Source organism: Acinonyx jubatus, chromosome D2, assembly GCF_027475565.1.
Source record: "Acinonyx jubatus isolate Ajub_Pintada_27869175 chromosome D2, VMU_Ajub_asm_v1.0, whole genome shotgun sequence".
NCBI classification, from domain to species: Eukaryota; Metazoa; Chordata; class Mammalia; order Carnivora; family Felidae; genus Acinonyx; species Acinonyx jubatus.
The window spans coordinates 45,604,823-45,630,371 of record NC_069393.1 but is presented as its reverse complement, the minus strand read 5'-3'; the positions used below and the strand labels follow the sequence as shown (position 1 = coordinate 45,630,371).

The window sequence follows — 25,549 nt, the reverse complement described above, 5'->3', positions numbered from 1 at the left end:
ACCCTGGTTCTGGGCTCCCCACCGAGAATCCGATTATTGCATTTAGGAAGTGAGCAAAACATTTGTACTTTATTGGGGCCCAGGGTGTTTCCCCAGTACAAGTGGTCTGAGGACCATATTTAGACAACATGGCACAAAAAACAAAACTTGGTATGTTGGGAAAGGTTGCAGCATTTGGTCCCACCATGCCTTGCAGCATAATCAGTGTGTCTAAAACGCTTTGTATGATTAATAGTATTTTATAATTCACATGTAGCTATGGAAATCAGGGTCACTCTCGACCTAACTCTACACAAAAGCCGGAGCCCGACGTGGGCTTGTCAACACAGAGAATGAGGTCCCTTCAGAAAAGCATAATTGGAATCCTCACTATGTAAAATGCCTCAGAGCAGCTGTTTCCAGTGTTCTTTCCCTGTGATTTCGGCAGCAGCGGCCTTGCATTTTGCTTTTTTAACCCAGCCACAGCATTGGCGAGGTCAGGGGTACAGATGAAACTCCCTGGCGCCTGAGCCCAGGCCTTTGCCCTTTTGTTCCTGGATGGAAGGGCTGCTGCAGAGAGTGCGGGGGGACCTCCATCCTCCCGGGGCTCGGCTCAGCTGGCCGTGCGCCCACAGCACAAAACCAGTATCGTCAGGCCTCTTGGTGAGATGCTGGAGTGAGTTAAAATCCCTCAGGGCTGTTGCTCAGGTATTTCTTGCCAAGCAAGATGATACTACAAACTGAATTAAAAAAAAAAAAAAAAATAGCAGAAGCATACAGTTTGCTGCCTAGACCTGAGATCTTGGCATCTGCATTTTCCCTGGGAGAGTGGAGGACTGACATCGACTTTCTAGAGTCAGCGGTCTGGCGAGAGGTGGTCCCTTCACTGTGCTGAGGAATGCTGGGGTCACCGGGCTTCACAGCCCCCCCCCCCAAACCCCGGCCGGCCTCAGGGTTGCCTGGCAACAGGTGCCGCCTGCCTTTCACTGGGGCCTCTCTGCCTGGCCTGCCCTGCGGTGGCTTGGTTTTCTGGGAGGGCGGGAGCTGGCACAAGTACACTGTGCACCCCGTCTCGGCCTCCCCGCCGCGTGAGTGTCACTCCAGCCTGCCGGCCCTGCCATCTGCTTCGGGGAGGCCTGGGCTGGGGATGGTAGGGAGACATTTTCTGCATGGTGGCTTGCAGTGGCGTCTAAAAATGACATCGGTGCCTTTGGAAGGCCAGCGGCAAAAGACAAAACTGCAAACGGATTTGAGGAACATAACAAGGTTTTGAGAATTATTTTGAGCGTGCAGGTAATGTGTGGCGTTTTAAAAGCTAATCCCAGATTTGGTTAAGTGCAGATGTTTTGTTGAATGTGGATCTGAGCGCTTGGATTCAGCCTCCAGACAAGCATTGTTTGGCCCGGTCTGAGTTTTTTAAAACCTTTGCGCCAACGTTTATAATTAGAGAAGTGTTTACATAAAAGTTAAGGGAAAGTCAGAAGATACAGCAACGCTGGGCGGGCATGCCAGCCCAAGGATGGCTGGCTGAAACATTGTTGCTGCTCTCAGTTCGGCAGGGCACAGCTTTGCTCTGGCTCATCCAGGAGGAAAGGTGGTGTTGGATGGAGGTGTTTTGTGACCCTGGCTGAAATGGCTCAGGGTTTTACCTTTGCAGAGAAAATCATCGGGAGATGGTTTCAGTGTTTTGAGTAGATAAAACAGGGTGATTGTCTTTATGCAGCAAAAGGAATGCTTGGAACAGAGGAAAAAATTGGAACCTTGGGGTACCAGTGGCTGCCCGATCCAGGGAAACTCAGGTGTTCTTTTTGAGCTTTTCTTCTCCTGCAAGGTGACACTTTTTAAGGTTCCTGTAGCTCCAAGAACATAACAGAGAGCAGGCACGATTGATCCTAGGCCCGTGGGGACCCCCACACAGGCAGCTGAGGCATGCCAGCCAGGGTCTGCAGCCCAGGGGGCCTGTGTGCGTGGCGGTGTAGCCGAGCCTTCCAGACTGGCCAGATGTTTGATGATTCTGCAGCTACGGCTGCCTGTGGAGAGCCCCCTTTGTGCCACGTGGTAGAGGCTGTGATCTGAAACCAGAGCTTGGACCTCTTGGAGCCCCTCGCCTCCTGCTGGGGCGGAACGGGCCACAGATGTCTACGGTATGCTTCTGGGGATGCTTGGGGGAGATTCTCACCACGACCTTGTCCCTGCTTGATTCCTACAGTTTCAAAACCAGGGAAAGGGTTGCGATGAAGAGGGAGTTCGTGGAGGGCGTTGCTCTGCTCCAGTGGTGCAGACACTTCAGTGTGACAGTTTGTCTCTCCAACCAAGAATGAGACTGAAGCTAAATTGCCCTTGCCTCTGTGGTCCAGGGTCCTGCGCCTTTGGAAATCCCCTCGAGGCAGATGCTGTGTCCACCTGCCCCGTGTCTGCGTGCCTGGCAACGGGGCCACATCATTTGCTACCCTCTTGTGCCAGAAATGGCTATGCGGCAGAATCCCCGAGCAGCTTGCTCAACTGCATGCAAATCCAGGACTGGCCATATGTTCTCTGTGTTCTGGCCCATCCTGTGGCCTGTCATGAATCCTGGTCTGTGACCTCTGCTCCAGCTCTCAGAGCTTCATTGCTTAAACGGAGACCCAAGCCCCTACCTCCAACCACTCAACTGAGTTCTCTACCATTTGAACCTGCAAAGCCCATGCATCTGAGACACAGGTGTCTCTCAAAACTTCAAAGGCAGTTTTGATTCTAGTTGTGGGAGAGGGTTTCCTCTGCTTCTGTCCCAGACTCCTCACATACCACTGAATTCATCGACCCCCGTAATCTGGCTCGGCCTCCACCATCCAACTGAATTGGCTTCCCCCCCAAGACTTTTCCAGTAGCTTCCTAGTAGGAAAACCCAATGGATGTTTTCCAGCAGCACTTGATGCTATTAAAGAATCTTTCTTACGACTGCTCTCTTGGCTTCTAGAACTCTCACTTCCGTCTTCCTCTGCTTCTGTGGTTGGCTCCTGTCTCCCTCTGTAGGAGACTCTTCCTTGACCCTACCCACCTTCCTGCTCCCTTAAATATTAGGACAGGTGTTCCTTTCACCTTGCAGCCTAGCCCTACTATGTTTTCTACCTATTGTACTTTTAGTCCAGGCTTCTAAGTTGCCATGAACAGAAGCATACTCAAGCTAGCTTGGGCAAAAGTGCTGACTGGACTCCCCGGGGCGGTTGGGGGGGTGGGGGGGGGTGGGAGGAAAGGGGGGCAGGAAGGACAGAGCTGAAAGGAACCTGAGATGTCTGATTCCATCCCATTCTCCCTCCTCATCTCTCCAGCTCACTGTGGAGGCCAGCCCCCCACCTCCCCCAGCTTGCCTGCCTTTTGGGCACTTACCTAACTGCTTCTCCAGGTGCCAGGGGCTTTACAGAGGTACTTTCCTGTTGACCCAGAAATTCCGCTTCTAGGAACTTAATCTTAAAAACCTAATATGAGAGGTACATCAGGGTTTTGGTTTGTGAATCCCCATCACAGTCACTTGTGAAAGGAAACAGAAACATTTTGAGTAGCCAATGATAAGGTACTGTTAAGCCACTTACATTGATATGATAAAATTTTGTCACTCTCTCCCTGTATTTTTATTCTTTCTCTATATTTTGCATTTTCTATGCTATTTCATTTATTTACCTTTTAATGTTTATTTATTTATTTTAAGAGAGAGAGAGAGAGAGAAAGAGAGAGAGAGAGAGAGAACGCACAAGTTGGGGAAGGGCAGAGAGGTGGGGAGAGAGAGAATCCCAAGCAGGCTCTGCACTGTTAATGTAGAGCCTGACACGGGGCTCGATCTCACGAACTGTGAGATCATGACCTGAGCTGAAACTGAGTTAGACACTTAATCGACTGGGCCACCCAGGCGCCCCTTCTGTGTTATTTTAGATAGGACTCAGCACAGAGCTCCAGCCCTCTTTGAAGCTCCTTGTGACCTCCTCAGGTTGGCTGAGTTCTTTCTGTGTGTTTCGAGTACTAGGCGCACTCTCCTATTGGTGCAAATACCATGCAGCTCTCTGATTTCTTGATGAGGCTTTTAAATCTCCATTGTTCTATTTCTTACACTTAGGAGAGTGCTGAACGTGGCTGGTAGCTACGTTGTAAATGTCTGTTGGCTAAAGAAATTTGTCAGCAGAGAAATATTGTTGCTAAGTTCAAACATCTGTAGCTTTTTGCTACATAGAAGGTTAAAGGAATGCTTTCAGATTCTCTTTTACTTTCTTTTTTAAAAAATTTTTTAGCTGATTTATTTATTTTGAGAGAGAGAGAGACAGAGACAGTACAAGTTGGGGAGAGGCTGAGAGAGAGGGGGAATAAGAGAATCCCAAGCAGGCTCTGCACTCTCAGCACAGAGCCCAAAGTGGGGCTTGAACCCGAGATCATGACCTGAGCCCAAATCAAGAGTTGGACCCTTAACTGACTGAACCACCCAGGTGCTCTCCCCCACCTTTCACTTTCTGAGCAGTTGGCATTTTCTCAATCAGATTGGTGTTAAAGTTGATTACTGGAGTTTAAGAAACGGATGAACGTTGTTATGGGCTCAATATTGGTGTTCCCCCAAATTCATATGTTGAAATCCTAGCTCCTAATATGATGGTGTTAGGAGGTGGGGCCTGTGGGAAGTGATTATATCATGAGAGTGGAGCCCTCACCAATGGGATTAGTTTCCTTATAAGAAGAGACCCCCGTAAGAGCCTGCTTGCTCTCTCTTTGTTCTCTGCCATGTGAGGCTGTTAAGAGAAAACATCTCCAAACTAGGAAGAGAGTTCTTACCAGACACCAATTCTACCAGCGCCTTGCTCTTGTGAGAAGTAAATGTTTATTTCTAAGCCACCCAGTCTATTGTGTTTTGTTATAGCAGATTGACTGAGACATATATGATCATGGTTTAACTTCAAAAAAATTATCTTGAGGTAATTGTAGGTTAATATGTATTTCTAAGAAGTGATAGAGATCCCTTGTATCAGTTTGTACCCTTAACCCAATTTCTCCCGATTATAACATCTTGCAAAACTACAGTACAATATGGCAACCAGGATATTGACATTGATACAGCCAAGATACAGAAATCCCCATCTCCACAAGGGTTTCTTATAGCCAAACCCATCAACTCCCATCAGCTGATAGCTTCCCATCAACTACTCCCTCCTTGACCTCTGGCAATCACTAATCTGTTCTCCATTTCTATAATTTTGTCATTTCAAGAATATTATATAGGGACACCTGGGTGGCTCAGTCGGTTAAGTGGCTGACTTCACCTCAGGTCATGATCTCACGGTCCGTGAGTTTGAGCCCCGCGTCGGGCTCTGTGCTGACCGCTCAGAGCCTGGAGCCTGTTTCAGATTCTGTGTCTCCCTCTCTCTGACCCTCCCCCATTCATGCTCTGTCTCTCTCTGTCTCAAAAATAAATAAATGTTAAAAAAATTAAAAAAATAAAGAATATTATACAAATACAATCACACAGTATATAACCTTTTGGGATTTTTTTCCCCTCACTCAGCATAATTCTTTGGAGGTTCCAGATTGCTAGATGTGTCAATAGTTTGTTACTTTATCACTGAGTAGTAGGGGTGGGGGGGGTGGTGGATAGACTCCAGTTTGTTGAACCATTCACCCACTGGGGGACATCTGGGCAGTTTCCAGTTTTGGGCTATTGTAAATAAAGCTGCTATAAACATACATGTCCAGGTTCTTGTGTGAACTTAAGTTTGCATTTTCCCAGAGTGCAATTGCTGAGGTGAAGGGCATTTGTAGATGTATCTTTTAAGAAACTGCCAAACTATTTTCCAGGGTGGCTGTACCACTTTACATTCTCACCAGCAATATTGTTGAGTGACCCAGTTTATTCATGTCCTTGCTAGCATTTGGTATTGTCACTACTTTTTATTTTAGTCGTTCTGATAGGTGTGTGAGATAGTTCATTGTGATTTAAATTTGCATTTGTCTAATGGCTAAGGAAGTTGAACATCTTCTCATGAAGTTATTTACCACCATATATTCTCTTTGGTGAAATGTCTCTGTACATTTCTGCTCGTTTTCTAGTAGGATGGTTTGTTTATTTTTTGTTGTTGAGTTCTGAGAGTACTTTATCGTCTACATACTAATCCTTTGTTGGTTGTACAGTTTGCAAATATTTCCTCCCAGTCTGAAGTTTTGTCTTTTCATCCTCCTTATATGGGTGTTTACAGGGCAAAAGTTTTTAATTTTGATGAAATCAAATTTATCACATTTTCCTTATATAGATAATGTTCTCCATGTCAAGTCTAAAAATTCTCTGCTTACTCCTAGATCCCAAAGATTTTTCTCCTCTGTGTTCTTCCCCAAAGTTTTCTAGTTCATATTTTCTGTTTAGGCTTGTGGTTCATTTTGAGTTGAGTTTTGGTAACGTACGAAGTTTGTCTTACTTGGTGCATCTCCTCTGACCTGGCTCGTCCTGACAATGCTCCGCTGTGTCCTTGCCCTCAGATATCTACATATACGCCGTGCTTGTGTGCTGTGTGGGGATTCTCAGCGTCCTACTCTTCACCCTGACCATCATCTGGCAGTCTGTGTTTAGCAAGAGGAAATCCAGAGGTAAGTGGATAGATAAGGTCATGTCTGGAATGGGAGCACTACCAAACCACAGACAGGCGGAAGACGCTGGGCAAAGTATAACCTTGTTTGAAAAATGCATCGTGAGTCAGGGATTATTTACCTGTGACTGGTGAGTACAGCGAGTGAGGAGCTGTGTCTCCCTAAGACTCCGCTAAAATCAACTGTGACCACATTTAAATTCCTCTTTTTCTCAGGTCCCTTCCTCCCGTGGTTTCTGGGGGTGGGGGTGGCCCTTACTCCTTTCATTCTCCTAGAAGGGGCTATGGAGTCAGATGAACCTGGGTTTGATCCCGGCTCTGCCACAGACCGGTTTTAGATGTATTCCTGAACTGCCCTGAGCTTCAGTTTCCTCATCTGCGAAATGAAATGGGGTAGACACTGCCTTCCTCAGTTAGCACACTGTTGTGAGTGTTATTATTCACAGTACTGGCGCTGTGCCTGGCAGGCAGGTGGGGTTAGGAAGGCTCCGCCCGGCCTGAGTGTTCACTTCCTTCCATCTCCTTTCCTGTTGGCATCCCTGATGCCCGGAATGTGTCCTCAGCCCCTTCTTGCTCTGCGTTTTCTGTCTTAATGATTCCAGTTCTGGGAACGCTGATTCTTCTCTTTCTATGAAGGCTGCCTGCTTTCCCTCTTCAGTCCCCACCTCTCACCAAGCCTCAAAGTCACATTTCCACCAGATCCTGTACATTTCCTCTGAAACACCCTCCGGGCTGCACCCCCTTGCGGATTCCCGAAACGGGTGCGGACGCTGTAGCTCCCAGAGATGATGTGGGTGATAGCTGGGCTCTGGAATTAGGCTGGCTCTGGTTCAGATGGCAACTCTTCACTTACCAGCTGATGACTTACCCGCTCTGCCTCACCTTTCCCATCTAAGTAATGGGAATGTAGTAGGGTGCCAGGCTCTTAGGATTATTATGAGGATTAAGTTCAACGACAACAAAAACTTTAACACATTCTGACTCTCGTTAAGTGTCCTGTGTGTATGATAACTTGTGGTTATGGTTACGCGTAAGCGCAAGGTTACAAAGCTGGGAAGTGTCAGATTTGGTGGCCACGGTCTCAGGGGACACTCAAACAGGGAAACCGAGCCCTGCTTCCAGAAGGCCTCTCCGCTGAGGCCGAAGTGCAGGCAGGGCTAAGGGGACCAGGGAGGGAGGGGGTGCACTCAGGGACCAGCCTGCAGGACGCTGTTTGCAGCACAGAGTTAGGAGACAAGGGGAGGACGGTTCCAGAACTTTCAAGAGCTGTAGCTGTGGGAGAAGGGTCACCAACAGGAGCCGCGGAAGAGGGACCCAGGCGGTGCCAAACCAGGAGGCCGCAGGGAGGGAGCCAGGACTATGCATTCCTCAGCCCTCCGTTCTCCCTCCCTCCTCCCCTGCTGCTTTGCTTTGGTCTCACGGACCCGAAGCCAGAGGGCAGGGCCCGGAGGTCAGCCTCCAGGCCAACAGAGATCCTGAGAGGTGCACAGAGACACTTGGCACACTGGGCTCCGGAGACAGAGCAAGGCCCGTGGCCACACCTTTCTCCTTCACAGCTCGTGCCGCTCCCACTGTGCTCCGCACGGTCTCTGTGGAGCCCGAGAGCTGCCTTCATCCTCGCTATCTGCCTGCCTTGTCAACAGAGCCGGGGCTTTCCCCAGCTCCGAGGCTCCGAGACCTTGCCCACGTTTACGGGCTTGCGGCACGTGTTGCACACGTACAGATGCGCTCGCCGCCCTTGCAGACGACGGGAGTCACGGGCCATTCGCCTCCTCCCTTCTCCTTGGAATTTGGCGTGTGACAGCTGCTCAACAAATGGGGAACAAATGTGTCTGTGTCCCAGCTGCTTTGCTCCCACCTGTTGGAGTTCAGAAGCCGCCTGGGCAGTCTCCAAGCCCATTTTGCTCCAAAGACACCTCTGCCCGTGTTCAGGAGCATGCTAGAGAAGTGTGCCTTGAGCTGCAGGTTCTGTTAGGCCTTAGGCAGAATCGGGGAAACAAAGCAAGGGAGTTGGTTCAGGAGACATCCTTCCCCTTCAGGGCCAACAAGGCAGACTGAGACACACCCTCCGGGCTTCACTCAGAACCGCTAGAGACCCAGATCCCAACTGCCCTCGTCCCTCCCGGAGCGGGCACAGACAGCCTCGTGTGCACCTGCACGCAGTGTCCGAGAGCCTTACCGAGCTGCCAAGAGCTTCACCTGGGCGCCTGCGGCAGGCCAGACTGTTGTTGCTCACTCGCTCTTCTACATTCTTGTGTCATCCTCACCATCTGTCAGGAATGACAGCCCCTACTGCAACCGTTTGAGAGAGAACACAGCTGAGGAGCCTGAAAAGTCCTGAAACAAGGGCGTGGCAGAGGCCACGTCCAGCCTGATCCCGAGCCTTCCACATTTGTCTTCAAGCAAACCTTCGCCATCTGGGGGCCAGCCTTGCCAAGGAATTTCCCTTCAGCCTTCCATGGTGGTTGTTGCTAAGGTCCTTCCTGAACAGCAGTCATAGCTCCCGCAGCTCCTGTGGGCGCAGTCATAGCTCCCACAGCTGGCCTTCTGTAGCCCTGGCAGGCAGGTCCTGCCCCACGTGGCCTAGGAGCCAGGCACCTCCCCACCACACTGTAGAGCCAAGGACAGAGGACTGTGGTGGGCTCAATGTTACCCCTCAGCTGGACCCCGGAGCCTTAGAGCAGCACTGCCCAGACCTTAAGGAGCAGATGGTTCCCTGGGAAACCTGCTCAAATGAAGATTCTGATTCAGTACCTCTAATGCGATCCCAGATGGTGTCACCACTGCAGGTGTGAGGCCACACTTTGAGTAGCAAGGCCTTAGAGCCGGTTCTTCTGAACTCTGTCCTACTCTGTCCCTCCCTTCTGTCACAAGTATTCCAAAAGGATCTCATTACTCTCTGGAAATGAAATTCATAGATGAGATATGCTTGCTGAACCCACAAATATAGAATCAGGCTCAGACCCCCTTGTCATATGGACATGGTCTGCGTTTTCTATGCAACCATGTGTGTGTTGGGCCTTCTGCACCCTGGCCACATGGAGGGAGGCTAAGCTCTCTTGCCTGTGTGAGAATCACACAGTGTCCAGGTTCATGGGCTGCTCGCATACATGTGCAAAGCAGAGGTGAGCCCAGCACCTGCTCTCCCGCTCCCTTGGCAAGATCTGTCTGAAAAGAGGATATCAGAGTAGCTGTCCCCACTCCTGACGAAATCCCCTGGAGGGGCCCTGAAATAAACAGAGCCAATCCCGGAAGCCGGAAGGCCAGAGGGCCAGTGTCCTTCTCTCTCAGCCTTCCTGCTGCCCTGCCCTCACCCCCTGCCTTGCACTGCCTCATTTTCCTGAGGTGCTCGTTATTCACGTGAGCTGGACTTAACTGCACCCATGTGTTACTTGCCTTCCACTTCTTCCCAAGCTGTGAATCTTCATCCTGGCTCTTTGTTAGTGCCAGGGTACCTGGAACTTCATCCCAGGGCCTCTGCAGCTTTGATTCACCCTGGAAAGCACCAATCTTGATGGCTCAGGACCAAGCCCTGAGTTATTCTAATGGTTCCCCAAACACACTGGTTTCGAATGGCCTTTACTTGTTCAGGAATTAATCCAGACTCGCTGCTTTGAGATGGCCCCAACAATTCCCCAACCTTCTCCGTCTGAGCTTTCAAAAGGGCAGTTTTTAAAAAATGTTCATTTTATTTTGGGGAGAGAAAGAGAGAACGTGAGCAGGGGAGGAGCAGAGAGAAAGGAGGACAGAGGATCCGAAGCAAGCTCTGCAGTGACAGCAGAGATCCTGGTGCAGGGCTTGAACTCACAAACTGTGAGATCGTGACCTGAGCCAAAGTCAGATGCTTCATGGACCGAGCCACCCAAGTGCCCCTTAAAAGGACAGTTTTGAAGGCTCACTAGACCCAGATGGAAAGAGAGGGGCTTAACCCTGTTGTCTCTGCTCTTTGTGATATCTTGGTCTCTGCTCTTTGTGATATCTCTGCTCTTTGTGATATGCTGGAACTCTAGCCCTGGAACAGGGCTTCCTAGAGCTTGCCAGATGGATAGCGAGATATCTTGCTAGATAGCCCTGCATCAGGCTCTGAACTAGCAACACAGAGCCTGCTTGAGATTCTCTCTCTCTCTCTCTCTCTCTCTCTCCCTCTGTCTCTACCCTTACCCCACTCATGCTTCTGTCTTTTTCCAAACAAATAAATACACTTAAAAAAAAGAAACTGTTGGAAATTGTATATTGTTCCTTTTTCTCCTTGAACTTTTATCGTCAAGCCACTTCCACCACAAGATTTTATCCCACTTTATTACAGTTGTTTTTGTTCATACTTCTCCATAAAAATAATGTGTATAAAGATTTTAATTAAGGATTTTAAAATTTCCTTATTCCATAAGTTTCCAGGTTTTAATTGTTTTTGTGTTGAGTTACATAATTAATGAGATCTAGAAAACGGGTATAAAGAATCAAAACTCCATGATGATATTATCAATTTTGATAATAACCATACGGAGAACATTTCATTGGAAATGTATTTTTATTGAAGTAGATTTGTAGTTTACTTCATATACCCTTGTATGAATTTGCTTAGTAATAGAATTCAGCACCAAATCTATTCCTACTTTTTACATAGATGCTAACCCTGAAATACTTCATTCCGCATAAAAAGAGGCAGGAATGGATGAAGTTTTCTTATACTATTCAGTACTTTGTGTACTACGGAGTTACATGTCCGAAGTCATATAGTGATCAGTCATTGAAAATGATTTTTAATACTCTCCCAGCTGACAACTGGATTAGGTTATTATTTAATCCTTGCTGAAAGCAAAGTATTGGAAACTTCTCTGCTGGTGAAAGGTTTAGATGCCCAGCCATTGGTCATTCGCTTTCTCAACACCGGCACCAAGGTTTCAAATCATTTCTTGTTTGGTGCCTACTATTTACCCTTAGGACAAGTCTCCATAGTACAAGCCAGGATGGGTGAGAGGCGTGCGTTCAATTCTGTGCAGAGAAAGGATGATGTGATGAGGAGGGAGGGAAAGGAATACAGCCAGAACTCAGGCATGTTTCAGGAGAATGAATTCTGAGGAAAGAATACCATGGTAGGTGAGGATCTAGAAACTGCTTTCCTCAAAACTGCCTTTCCTAAGAGTGCCCAATGGTGTGCAGATCCCAGACTAATGATCACTGATCTATTTAATACATCTAGGGTAATTCCAGGAATATATGAATTGTTCGGTAACTACTAACTGTGGTTTTATTATTGTTGCATCTGGAAGTTATCCCGCACAGAGCAGGTGCTCAGTAAACAGAATGCAGAAGGAATGCACGTACTAATAAGGGGTTGGAACAGGTGAACCTAAAGAGCCCTCTCTAACATTGAGATTCTGTCATGCTGGTCTGGAACCTGCCCTGGTCACCTGCAGGACAGATCACGCCAAAGTGTCATAGCTTAAAACATCAATGATTTTATTTGCTCACAATTCCATAGGTCAGCACTTTGGGCTGGGCTTAGCTGAGCAGTTCTTCTGGTCTTGGTTGGAGTCGCTCCTGAAGCTGCGGTCTTCTGGTGGATGAGCTGGGGCCTGGCTGCTTTGGGGCATCAGCTGGGGGGACTTGTGTCTGTTCCATGCGGTCTCATCTTCTAGTAGGCCAGCCAGGCTTCTTTACGTGGTCGCAGAAGAGTTCCCTATGACAAGAGAGAGAAAGTGAGCAAATATCAGGGCAAAAGGGCCTTTTATGCCTTTGTTTGTGACATATTGGTTATTGTTTCATTGGCCAAAGCACATCTGGTGGCCAAGCCCTGGGTCAGCGTGGGAGGGACTTTCACAGGATTATAGTTAGATACAGGGAGGTATGATTCATGGGGCCATTGGTGTAATGATCTACACCCAGCTCCAGGGCCTATGGCTTTACTTCTGCTTGAGATGAACTCAGTTGTGAGCATAGATTGGACACTTATTTGGATAACTCCCTGAGTATTCTTATATTTCCTCTGCAGCTAAAATCTGGGTTTTTTTCTCAATGAGACCTACTGTGGAGGATGTCTTGCTCTAAGACTGTTTTTCCAAGGACCCCCACTTAGTCCTGGAAGAGCACTGATCAGAGAATGAAAACCCATTTTACAGAGAGGAGCACCTAAGTGGAAATAGGTTTCCCCAAAAGGCTTTCTCATGACTGAGGTAAAACTTTGAAGTTCGGTGACTCTGTTACTCTAGGACCTTTCAGGTTAGAACCCACCTCAACCTAGCTTGGCAAAAAAAGAAAAAAAAAAAAAAAAGAATGTTTTGGGTTAACAAACTAGGAGGTCTGGGGTATATGGCTTCATGCCTGGCTCAATCCAGGAGTATAACACTATCAAGTCACTGCAGTGTCCCTACTATAGTTCTGCTGTACTCATCCACAGAGAAGTATGAAAGCCCCAAGAGGTGACTTGTATCAATATCTGGGCAACATTTGGGCACCTGCATTTCCTGGTGATTCCTGGAGCTTCTATATCTAAAGTAACATTTATTTATCATCTTCTATTTTTTTTTTTTAACAGTGAGACATTATTTGGTGAAATGTCCTCAGAACAGGTAGGAATATTTTCTTTCTTTCTTCAAACGAAACTCTGATAGTTTACTTTCTATTGATATTACCAAGAAATTGGTTAAATATGTATCTTTACCTAGGGGGTCTGCATGTTGGTCTGCACGTTGGCCTCAAAATGTGTGTCCTTCATGCCCTTGCATGTGTCTAGATTCCATGCTCTGGTTATCACCCCCAGAGGGTCCAAAGAAAATATGGCTCATGCTGCTTCAACATACATGCTGGAGGAGGCTTGACGCCTGCTTTTGGAGAACCGTGTCCCCTGTTTAGGAAGAGGCTAGCAGCTTGGACTGAACCACTTTGATGCCTTCTGACCACAAATACTCCTAATTCCCTTTCACCAATGTCTGCTTGTCCTATGCCCCACTCTGCAGAATGTGGCCATTAGTAATATATGTGGTAAGATGCTAGCTTTCTAGCTCGTGGAACACACCTCACAGGAAACATAACGGTTATAGTAGATATTGCAAACTCATACTGTTTAGAAACTTGACACTTCTGGTCTAGTCACAATGGCATAGGTCAACTTCTCCCTGCTCTTCCCTGCGAAGCACAACCATAAACCCTGAAAATAATATCAGAGACAACCAAAGGAGGACTCAAAGGTGGTAAGAAAAAAATTATGAGAGCCAAAGACAAAGAAAAAAATCCTAAAAAAAATCAGAGAGAAACCATGCATGACCTACATTTGTGCAAACACAAATTTGAATGACAGTGAATTTTTCATCTGAATCCATGGAAGGCATAAGGACCACCAGCAGCTCTGTTGTGGTAGAAAGGGGATCATGTGACTTGGAGCAGTGTGCAATGCTCACGTTCAGCAGCATTGTCGGTGGAGGTGACCTTCTTAGGCGTATTGAGCAGGGAGGTCCAATGACTTGACTAGCCTGAACTTTTGGTCACATTTGGGGCAAGTGTGTTTCTGGCTGAGGCAACGTGCATGTGCAGTGGAGAATGGAGAACACCCAAAAGAAGAGAAAAATACCATGCAAATAGTAACAATAAGAGGGATGGTAGTTAAATTAATAGCAGATGAGACATAATTTAAGGCAAGAAATATTACTGGAGACCAAGAAGGAAATTTCAAATTATGAAAGAACAATACACCAGGAAGATACAACACAAATAAATGTATATGGGCCTAACAACGGAGCCTCAACACACATGAAGAAAAATAGAAAATTGAAAGATGAAATTGATGATTCTAGAATAAGAGCTGAATATTTCAAGATCCACTCTCAATAATTGATAGAATACCTAGACAGAAATTCAAGGGCACAGAAAATCAAGCAATTTGACCTGACACATAGAGTAGGAATACTCTACCCAATGACCACCTACCACACCTTTCAAGTGCACTGGGAGCATCCTCCAGGATAGACCAGATGCGAGGCCAGAAAACAGATTTGTATAAACTTAAAAAGTTTATGTATGTAAGAAATCACACAAAGTTTGTTCTCTAAGCAAAAGAATTAAATATAAACTAATGACAGAAAGAAATCTGGGAGAATCCCAAATGTTCTGAAATTTAAAACAACACACTTCTAAATAATATGAAGAAGAAATTATAAGAGAAATTAGAAAATATTTTGAATTGAAAAGAAATGAAAACGAAACACATGAAAACTTACGAGATACGCTGCTAAAGCAGTGCTTAGAGAAAGAATTATGGCTTTAAATGCCTGTATTAGACAAGAAGAAAGATCTCAGATCAATATCCTAAGCTTTCACCATAAGTAACTAGAAAAAGAAGAGCAAGTGAAATCCATTGTAAGCAGAAGAAAGGATATAATAAAGATTAGAGCAGAAATTGATGACAGGGAAAACACACACACACACACAGAAAAAATCAATAAAACCAAAAGTTGGTTCTTTGAAAAGATCAATAGAATTGACAAATCTTAAGTTAGACTGTACATGAAAATAAAAAAGAAAAAGCCAATTACCAAATCAGGAAGAAAAAAGGGAATCGCTACAGACTCAAAAGTTGACAGCATTATAAGAAAATATTATGAACACTTTTATTCTAAAAAATAAGACAACATAGATGAAATAGAAAAACTCTTAGAAAGACACAAATTATCTAAATTGATTTAAAAAGACAGCTATAATCTGAATAAACCTATAATAAATCAAGAAATTGAATTGTTAGCTAAAATCTTTCCAACAAGAAAAGCCCAGGCCCATGTTGCTTTACTGGTGAAATATATCGAGAATTGAAAGAAAAAATAATACTAATTCTTCACAAATTATTTCAAAAAGTTTGAGAAAGCAGTCTTTTCAACAAATAATGCTGGGATAAAATATATAAGGAACTCTTACAACTCAATAATAAGATGACAAATAACACAAAAATGGACCAAAGAAAAGAGATTTGAATAGATATTTTCCTGAAGAAGGTATATAAATGGCTAACAAATTCACAAAAATATATTCCGTTTCGTTGGTCATTAAGTGGTACAAATACAACTACAATGGCTGTAAAAAGACAATGATGTCAAGTGTTGGTGAGGAGGTGGAGAAACTGGAACTCTGTTCATTGCAGGTGGGGATGTAAAATGGTGTAGCGGCTTTGGAAACCAATTTGGTAGTTTCTTAAAACATTCAACATAAACTTACCATATGATTACCCAGAGATTTTACTCGTAGGTGTCTGCCCAAGAGAAATGAAAGCATGTGTCCACACAAAGACATCCATGCAGTTGTTCACAGCAGCTTTGTTCATAATAACCAGGAGATGGAAACAATCTGAATGTAGCCATCAATTGATGAAAGGATAAACAACATTTAGTAATCCGTTTGATGAAATACAATGCGGTAATAAAAAGGGACAAACTGCTGATACATTCTGCACATGGATGAACTTCAGAAACATTATGCTAAGTGAACTAAACCAGATGCAAAAAATATGCATTGCATGATACCAATTATCTGAAATGTCCAGAAAAGGATAAATTTATAGGAACTGAAAATAGTTGCTTAGGGCTGAGAGTGGGCATAGGAATTAACTATAAATGAGCAAGAGGGAAATTTGGGGGGTAATAGAAATGTTCCAAGACTGTAGTGTAGTGATGGTTGAGTCATACACTTGAGATCAATGACTTTCATGGGAAGTAAATTATGCCTCGATAAAGGTATTTGTTTCTTCTTAAAAGTATGTCCCCCCAGAGCCCTAAGGACTGGCATTTCAGATATGGGGGGAGGTTATGGCTGGGGAGCCCAGAGGCTGTGAGGAGCCAGCCTGCCACTGCTTCTCAGGATTTGCCTGCTGTGATCTACTGTGTCCCTTGCCTCGCTAACAAGGAGTGCCATTTGGGCCTCTCCCTTCCTCTCCCTTTGGTAATAGGGATATGACATGCTCCTACTCTGAGCTGGTACCAAGGCTAGACATATAGTAAGGGTGTCACCCTAGTCTGGTGGGCCTTAGAGTTTGGTCACCCCTGGCCGTGGGATACCTACCAGAGGTCAGTGATGACCACAAAGTCCCATTCAGATGCCACCCCTCTACCAGCTGGTGCTGTCTGTGAATCTGTGAGTGCCTGAGTTAAGCTCTCTCCATGGGCATGTCTCCTGTCGGGCCAGCCACAGATCTACCTCTGGAAAGCCTGTCTTTACTCCACTGCACCCCAGGACCATGTAGGGGTGCCCCGCCAACTTGTATTCATCTTCCCGATTAGGACCTCAGGCTGATTTGACTCAGTGCAGCCCAGATTCCTTGCTAGTGAACTGGTCGGTCCCTTGCCTTTCAACTGGTTCTGGCCTGAATTGTGCTCTGCCTCTGCAGCCCACACAGAGGCTCCTTCTGTCCCTGTTGTGTTGGGGCCTCCCGACCCCAGCTCCATCCGTGCAATGGCAGTGGGCAGCTGGGCCCCTGGAGTCTCAAGCTATTATTGGGATAAATGTCCTTCTCTGTCCTCTGACCACTTCCTCCTAAGGGAGAATGGGCAGAGAGCACAGGACCAGGGCAGGATGCCAGGAACGGAAACCCTTAGGCAGGGGAGGGACCCTCAGGAAGAGGCCACATGCTGGCACTGTGGCCGCGGTCACCAAGAGGAGGGCCTACCAAGTGACTGGGATAGACCTGGAGGCTCTAAGGGATTCCATGACTTATTGCGAGAAGTTCATACTGAAGGAAAGCGAGTCTCGTTTTGAATATGTGTCATCCCCAAAGTCGGAAGTTGCTATCCCCTGGGAGGGGGTGGCCCTGATTTGGGGGTTGGGAAACTGTTTCCTTCCCATGGCTAAGTGCTCTCCTGGAACAGAAAGCTGGGCCAGAGCATCTCAGGGTTCTGCAAGATTTTTCAGCTCCCTAAAAGCAGCTCGAGGAGTGAGCATGATACTGCCCCCAAAGGTCCCGGAAAGGCAGATTTGAAATGAAATGCCACCAACTGCATAGAGCCCCACACCATGACACCTTGTCCACGGATGCAGATGCCTTCTTTCCTGTAGGTCAAGTTTAAGAAAAGTTGCCAAGAGGATGGCCGTGGGCACCAAAAAGGCAGTTCCCAGACAGTAGATTTCCTGATCTGTTGTTTGACCTCTTCTTACGGGTTTGAGATAACAAAGTATTTGCAGATGGGAGAAATTGAAGTGCACATTATGTTCCCTGTGCCAACAGCAGTTCCGACGGAAGATATCCAGGCTTTCTTCATGTTCTCTGGTGTGTGTGCTCTCTCATGGATGAACAGGGGCACAGACTATTTATATGCTGGATAAGTTACAGGCATAGCATTACTGTGGTTTGTGAGCTTTGTTTAAAGCACTTTTCAGTTTTTTCTGAACCATCAGAGATTTTTTTTTTTTTTAAAAAACATACCCTGACAGTCGAAGTATGGGATTTAATTAATAATTGACTGGTTCAGAACCTTAGTGTGAAGGCAGAGGTGATTTCAAAGGGAATCTAAAGATACCGGCTCTGAACTTAGATGTGTAACTACTCGCTTCATTTCCATAATACTGAATAGTGGTAGGATTATGGAATTTGTTTTTTCTGTGAAAGGTAATCTTCTGTGATGCTGAAAGATTCTGGGGCCAGGCTGCCTCGGTTCAAATCCGGGCTCTGCCACTGATTGCTGTGTGCCTTTGGCCAGCTTTGCCACCTCTCTGATGAAAGGGGGGGAGGGGCAAAGCTGGCACATAGTGTTGTTGGCAGGATTCGATGAGTTAGTCTGTGTGAAGTGCTTCTGACGGTCCTGGTAAATGGTGAGCTCTATGCAACTGGTTTTTGTTATTATTTAGTCACACTTGGGTGATTCTTCTGTAAGGGATTTCTTGTAAGCCCTGTTAGGGCAAGGATAAAATAGCACGCAGCCCATGCCCTTGAGTGCTGCATCAAATGGGAGACCTAGAGAAACAAAACCGTGGCAGCATGCAGGTGGTGCCCACCAAGCTGTCACGGGCACCCAGATGAGGCGCTCCTAACCCCGTCCCCGGGCTCTGTGGTTGGTAGGGAAAGCTTCCTGGAGGTGAAATTCAGGCCAAGTATTGAAGGAGGAGGAAGAGTGTTCCAGAAAAGGGTTGGGCGGGGGGGTGGGGGAAGGCAGCACACGGAAGTGGGGAGGGAGAAGTACAGTGGGTGACAGGCTGGGAGGATGAGGTCACTTGGTCCATGAGGGTGAGGAGCCTTGCAGGTGCAGGGCAGAGCAGCAGGGAGGAGAGGCTGGAGGGGGTGGCAGGGCCAGATGCCAGGGGATGGGCACAGGGCTAAGCATCAACACATAGCATCTTCTTCATTCCTCACCACAACCCCAAGAGTGGGTGGTGTGATCGTCCCATTCTCCAGATGAAAACTGATATGAAGAGTGTGGCTCGTGGTGAGGTCTCAGCCAGGCAGAGGTGGAGATGCGAGGATGCCAGCCCGGGGCCACCTGGCTCCAGGACTAATGCACTGTCCCAGACACACCGGGAAGCTCGGACATGGTTGTGAGCACTTCAGGGTTGGCATGCACACAGGTGAACGGGGAGGAGACGCTAGAGAGAGTTAGGGCAATGGAAGCAGTGTGGGAAGGGTGTAGCCACAGATGCCGGGGAGGGCGGTGGCTGCCCTGCGTCCCCCTGACTTTGAGAAGCCAATGTGCTCTGGTTATAGGCATCGATTTGCAGATGCGCCAGCCATTATTGTTCTTTGCTTGGGTTTTAGCCCACACGTGTGCCGAATGCCTCCCCTCTGGCCACGTTCACCTGAGCAAGCAAGGTGGCGAGGGCCGGGATAGCAGATGCGGCCGTGTGGCTCCTGGCCCCCGTCCTGCATCCCTGACATCCTTGCTGTGCCTCTTATCCTCACCCCACCCCAGCTCTCAGGCTCGGTGTCCCTCCCTAGTCCCCAGGCAGAGGAAGCCATGAGGAGGACCGACCTGTGAGATGGAGCCTGGTGGTTATTCCTGGCATCATGTAAAAAACATTCCGCCCGGGGGCGCCTGGGTGGCTCCGTCAATTGAGCGACCGACTTTGGCTCAGGTCATGATCTCACGGTTCGTGAGTTCGAGCCCCGCATCGGGCTCACTGCTGTCGGCTCAGAGCCTGCTTTGGATCCTCTGTCCCCCTCTCTATGTGCCCCTCCCCATCTCACGCTCACTCTTTCAAAAATGAATAAACATTAAAAAAAAAAAAATCCCACCTGGATTTGGTGTTAGCTGAAGCCGTGCCACCCAGCAGCTTGACCTTGGGCCACTCGAGAATTTTTCACCCTCCACAAAATGGGTGCAAATTTGCTTTTGTCCTTATTGCTCAGGGTCGTGAGGATTCAGTGAGATAGCAGTGGCTGTGGGCTAATTCCTCATAATTACTCACGGTGTGCCCGTGTACCTCCACTTGTGAACACTTTATGGGATTTATTTCTAATCTTCATAAAACCCTGCAAGGCACAAATTAGTCTCCCCAGACTAAGAACAGGAATAAAACTGCCAACTGTTAGATAAATAGCTAGCCCTCTGTACTATTTACGAACCTTCTGATTCCAGGTGACAGGAAGCTAGCACAGATGGCGTTACCTAGGAAGGGACTTGACTGGCTCATCTGACTAGGGCTGCTGCAGTGGTTGGGCCCCAGGGAAGCTCGGTCTGGGAGACACAGTGTTGTTGGGGTGATGGCGTCTATTCCCAGCCTGTCTCCAGGCAGTGCTGCCTCAAGGATTGGCGTATCCCCAGGCCAGGCTGGCTCCCCTTGGGAAGAGAAAGGTGGGAGCAGGTACTTTCCCACCTGGCCTAATGAAGGAATTGTCTCACTTCCTGACCAGCAAATACAACCGCACCCTGGTGGTAGGGGACCGGCCTGAACCAAGCACGGTGGCCAGAGGATGGGTGGGGCCAATCCCACGCAAACACATACCCTCAGTGGTGCGGGCGAAAGATGCAGGGCATGTAACCCCAGTGACCTCTCTGCCATTTTTCTTATGACCCAAGACGAGAACACTGCATGGAACCACTAAATATTAATGAGGCATGATCTTACCAGTTCGTATTCATAGATCTTAAATTCACAAACAAAACCAGTGGCCTGGCAAAGCTTCTGTGCAGGCTTCACAAAGCCGGCAGGGACTGCAACGGAGAGCTTTAACAACGGGGCCCCAGCAGAACCTCTCAGGTTGTGTAAGCCATTTATGATAAAAGGCCATGGAGGCTGTGGACAGGGAGGCGCTTTGGCAGCTCCCTCACAAGGGAGCAGCTTTATTCTGATGCTGCTTGGAACGTGCATGCAAAAACCCCATAGGGTAGAAGCAGCAGAGAAGAATACACCGTGACCGCCAAGGGTCTGCCACTCTTTTCTAGGTGCACCGGTTGTGGCTCAGGTTACAGAGAACTCTGTCATGTCTGGCTCCCTATTCAAGGACTCTGAGAGAGATTCCATAATAATGATGGTAATAATACTGGTAAGATAATGCAGTAGGTGAAGCCCATTAAACACTCATTGTGTACTACATATGGTTTTATGTTCTTGGCATGTCATATAAAAAAGAGTCGTTTCAAGGGAGTCACCGTGAGCGGGTGGTACCCTTTGTCCATCTTGAGAGTGGAGTTCTGCAGCTTTGAGCAGCTCCCGGCATGTGGTAGCCATTAACCTTGAGTAGTCCAGTGGCATGGGAAACCCACAAAGCACGCTCCAAAGCCTAGAGAGAGAGGTTGGGAAATTTGCCCTATTTGCACGAGTCATTGGCCTTTCTCAGTGGCAGCCAACCTGAGGAGGGGGGCTGTAATTGTGCTCCTCCCCCCCCCCCCAGCTTATTGAGATATAATTGACTGTAACTGATAATGACAGTGAGTGGCCGCCATAGTTGTTGAGATCAGCGTTCCTCCTTCAAGATTCTACACTTGAAGCTGCGGGGTACAGGGTTAGGGGGTGACGAGTGGGCTGCATGAAATCTTGGAAAAAGGAGCACAGAGCTGCTTGGCAAGGAGCTCGTGATCCTCTGGGGACCCGTGTCAGGCATCGGCATTGTCAAAACAGAGCTATGTGGGCAGGAGGAAAGGAAGCACATGGACATTTCTGCAGATAAAACAGGCAGCTAAAGCAATGACTTTCAAAGACAGCGTGGAGAAGAAGGGCTCGAGGGGTCGGGTGGGGTGGGGTGGGGTGAGGTGGGGTGGGGAGAATGGCTCCAGGAAGCAGGCCTGGGGCAGGTGTGGGCAGGACCAGAGCCCAAACACCTTCCTCAGCCCCACTCACGGAGGGCTTTCTGAGCTGAGTTCTTTTGATTGACAGACAACACTTGGCATGAGAGTTCAGAGAGCAGCAAATCCCCTTGCAGCACATGACAGACAGCTGTGTGCCCAGGGATGAGGGTGCCTGCTCATTCAATAGGAAACAAGATTAAACAGACCTTAAGGAAGCATTTTGATTCATAGTTCCTATTTTGAGGCACGAAGATTTCTCGGGACCGAAGGAAACACTTGGCCTCTGGGCACGCGAGGGTTGGATGTACGAAAGTCCCTCAGCGTGAATGGTTAGCTGTACCTCTAGTATTATCCCAGAGACAGGTGGGTGTTAGGATAGTCACTGATGTGTGGGTGAGGATCCGTATGCCACAGGCACTGTGGTTCAATATGAGGGGTGCTTTGATCTCACATTTAGTTATGGAAGCAGGATGTGGCTGGGTCTTAGTTATAATTTTGTTCTTTGGCGGGATCAGCTCAGTTTGTGCTATTGTATTGTTTTTTTCTACTCCCGAACACTCTTAGCTATAGAGTAGAGACACCGGATTTCCACATGGCCAGCCTACCCCCTCCATTTTGACAGGTGACATCACTTATTCCAGAGAATTCCAGGTATAGGAATTGTGCTCCCCTCCTCCTCTGTCCAATCCTAGGCCAAGACGGCCCTTGGTCTTGGGCACCAGCCACAGCACTTGCCTCCAAGTCTCCAGCGCTCTAGTTGGGCCCTCTTCCTCCCACCCAGGCAGGGCTTTAGCTGCTGTAACAGTCCCAGATTTAGTACAGACTTAAATGCAATGGAATGCTGATATCGCCTTTCAGTACCTTCTCTTTAGGGAGCTGGTTTAAGCCCAGAGCAGCCATCGTGGATCTGGCTTGATTTACCCTCTTCCTGTCCTAGTTTTCTTCTTCTCTGTTGTCTGGGCTGGGCCCAGAATCCTTGCTTCAGGGCCAAGGAGGCAGGCCGCCGTGGATCAGATCCCACGTCTCCCGCCTGGACCTCTCCGAGGCTTCATTTTCCCATCTGGGAGGGTCGGAGACTATGGATATTGTGCACTTTTCCCAGTGCTTTGCCTAGGATAGAGACACACGTAGCTCTTATTAACTGAAGTTCAGCGAAGTGTAGTTGCTCACAATTTGTTCGATACCTAGCAAAACCCAGGTTGCCTGCTCCATCCGGTGTCCTGGGGCTGCTTGGGGGTACAGCTTCTCCCTCCTCCTTACCCACCTGCTGTGTGCTGTGCTGGTTCTTAGATAACACAACTGTACCTGTGGCAACAGGAGGGCATGCTATACTATCTTGGGCAGAAAGTTTTTTGATCAACGTGTAGGTTGAAACTGGTAGACCTCAGGGCCGAGACATGGTGCCAGGAGATACCCAGGCGGCGACATGATCCTCCCTGGGTAACACTGTGAAGCATTGCCCACTGCACTCATGCACCAGAGATTTGGGTCAGTGCCCCTGAGCTGCTTCATGTCCTGTCTACTTTAGGCCATGCCAGCCAATCTGACCCTAATAATAACCCTGTGAGTTAGATTGCAAGTGTACTTCTCCCCATTTTACAGATTGGGGGATGGAGGCCCAGGAAGTGAGTGACTTATCCAGGGTCACCTCTGTCGTCAGAGTGGAACCTGCTGCAGCGCAGGCCTTCTGCCCCTTGTCCAGTGCCCATTCCCCAGATCCGGCCACCATGTGCCACAGAGCAGAGGTGCCCAGCTTTCGTGGGAGGGAGACGCCTATGAGAGGTGTCTGGGCCAGATGTTTGCACCTGTTACAATACCTCCCACGTGTGCCAGCCACGCAGCCCTTGTGGGAACCAGAAAGAAAGCACTGCTTTCCAATCGCACACCTCTCTCATTTAGATGGAGTTTCTGGCCTGTTTTCTATCTGTTTTGGTTTGACTGGCTCCAGCAATGCTCACTCCCTTGTGTCTGGGACAAAACACAGTCCTGTCCCAACCTAAGGTATAGAATAACTTTCCTGTAAGTGAATCATAAAGTGGACTTTTCTTTGTCGAAAATTTCGACCAGTCTTGCTGGCTCATTGGGAGAAATAATATTTTGCGAGAGAAATCATCTGTCACGTCACTGGGGTGACTCATTGTATATGAATTCCCATCGTTGAAGTACGAATTAGGGCTAAATTTAGTTCACTGCAGTTTTGCTGTTTTGAAGGAAAATGGTGATGACAAAGCAGATCTTTTTTAGCTTACTGAAAGCCCTGGGTCCGATGGCATACATTTATATAAATGATGTCCCCGAACTTTCACTTTATATTAAAGAGCTAAAGAACTAAGTCCAAGAAAAAAGAAGAGGAAGGAGGAAATATTTGATTCTGCAGGGTTTGAGGTACAACTGGCAAGGACGATCCAAGCTCAGAGGCGGTAGGCAAGAAAAAAAATATTGAATAATTTAACAAAAAGAAACAGATCACTGTGCGTTAATAGGAAGCCAAAATTCAAAGGGAATTGGGAGGAATGTTTGCACTAAATACGTCCGGCTGATGTGAAAGGTGTGTGCCAATCTTTAAGAAAACTCGAGACCCTAATAAATAATTACAGATGTCCACACATCATTCGTAAAAGAGGAAACGCGAGGAGACAAACGCTGGAAATGTTCATCCTCACGAACAGTCAGAGAAATGCAAGGAAAAGGGAGATCCCGTTGTTATCCGTTGAGTAGTTTTTTTAAGCTGATAAACCAGGTGTTAAAGAGGATGAAGACAGAAATCTCCTCATCCGTTGACCGAGTGGCTCTGAAGTAGGGCTAACTTGTTGGAAATCATTCTGACAGTGCAAATTAAATACCCTTTAAAATGGTCCTCCTCCACGAACTAGTAATTCCAGCTCTAAGAATCTAACCTAACACAAAAGTCTAAGAGTAGAAAACCATTATGCACAAATACATTTATAACAACATTACTCACGTGTCAGGTATTACTGAGATGCCAGGGAACGGTTGGGTACCGTGGCCTACCTGTCTTCTCACCGGAACAGTGTCAAGATGTCACAATGTGGAGAATACAAATTAGGTAAGAAGAAGGGTGCAAAATTATGAAACAGTGTGACAGTAACACACAGTGTGTAAAAACCAAGGAAGAGTTGAAACTTGTGTTCACACAAAAACCTGGACACGGACGTTTATGGAAGCTTTATTCATAATAGCCCAAACTGGGAAGCCACCAACATACCCTATGGTAGGGGATTGGATTTGGAAGACGTGGTACGTCTAGACAATGGAATATCATTCAGCCCTAAAGAGGAATGAGCTAGCAAGCCAGGAAAAAACATGGAGGAAACTTAAGTGCCTATTACTATGTGAAAGAAGCCAATCTGAAAAGGCTACATAATGTATGATTCCACCTATATGACATTCTGGAGGAGACAAAACTATGGAGACAGTAAATAGATCAGCGGTTGCCAAGGGTTGGGTGGGGGGGCGGGGAGCAGGAGGAATGACTAGGTGGAACACGGAGGGATTTGTGGCAGTACCACTATTCTTTATGATACCGCAGTGGCGGATACATTGTCCAAACCCATGGAACTCACCAAAGTGAGCCCTAATAGAAATTATGGACTTTGGGTGCTAATGATATATTGATGTAGGTTCATCATTTATAACAAATGTCCCACCATGGTGAGGGGTGTTGATAATGGGGGAGGAAATTGTGCCTGTGTGGGGGGCGGGGTGGGGGACATATGAAAAATCTCTTACCCTTTGCTCAGTTTTGCTGTGAACCTAAAACTTCTCTAA

General features: G+C 47.3%; 1 protein-coding gene and 1 long non-coding RNA gene across 3 annotated transcripts in view; one reads left to right on the top strand and one right to left on the bottom strand.

Moving 5' to 3' along the window:
- Nucleotides 1-25,549, top strand: part of VSTM4 (V-set and transmembrane domain containing 4) — a 98,645-nt gene that overhangs the window by 34,456 nt on the left and 38,640 nt on the right. For both annotated transcript variants that reach the window (XM_053206891.1, XM_053206890.1), the window contains 2 exons: nucleotides 6,463-6,570; nucleotides 13,105-13,138. In XM_053206891.1, coding sequence (XP_053062866.1) covers nucleotides 6,463-6,570; nucleotides 13,105-13,138 — 142 coding nt within the window. The remainder of the gene's footprint in view (nucleotides 1-6,462; nucleotides 6,571-13,104; nucleotides 13,139-25,549) is intronic.
- On the bottom strand, nucleotides 12,013-25,196 carry LOC128312562 (uncharacterized). Its single transcript, XR_008292004.1, has 3 exons — nucleotides 24,723-25,196; nucleotides 22,622-22,870; nucleotides 12,013-12,249 (listed from the first exon to the last, which is right to left on the bottom strand). It is a non-coding gene; the product is annotated as an uncharacterized LOC128312562 (long non-coding RNA).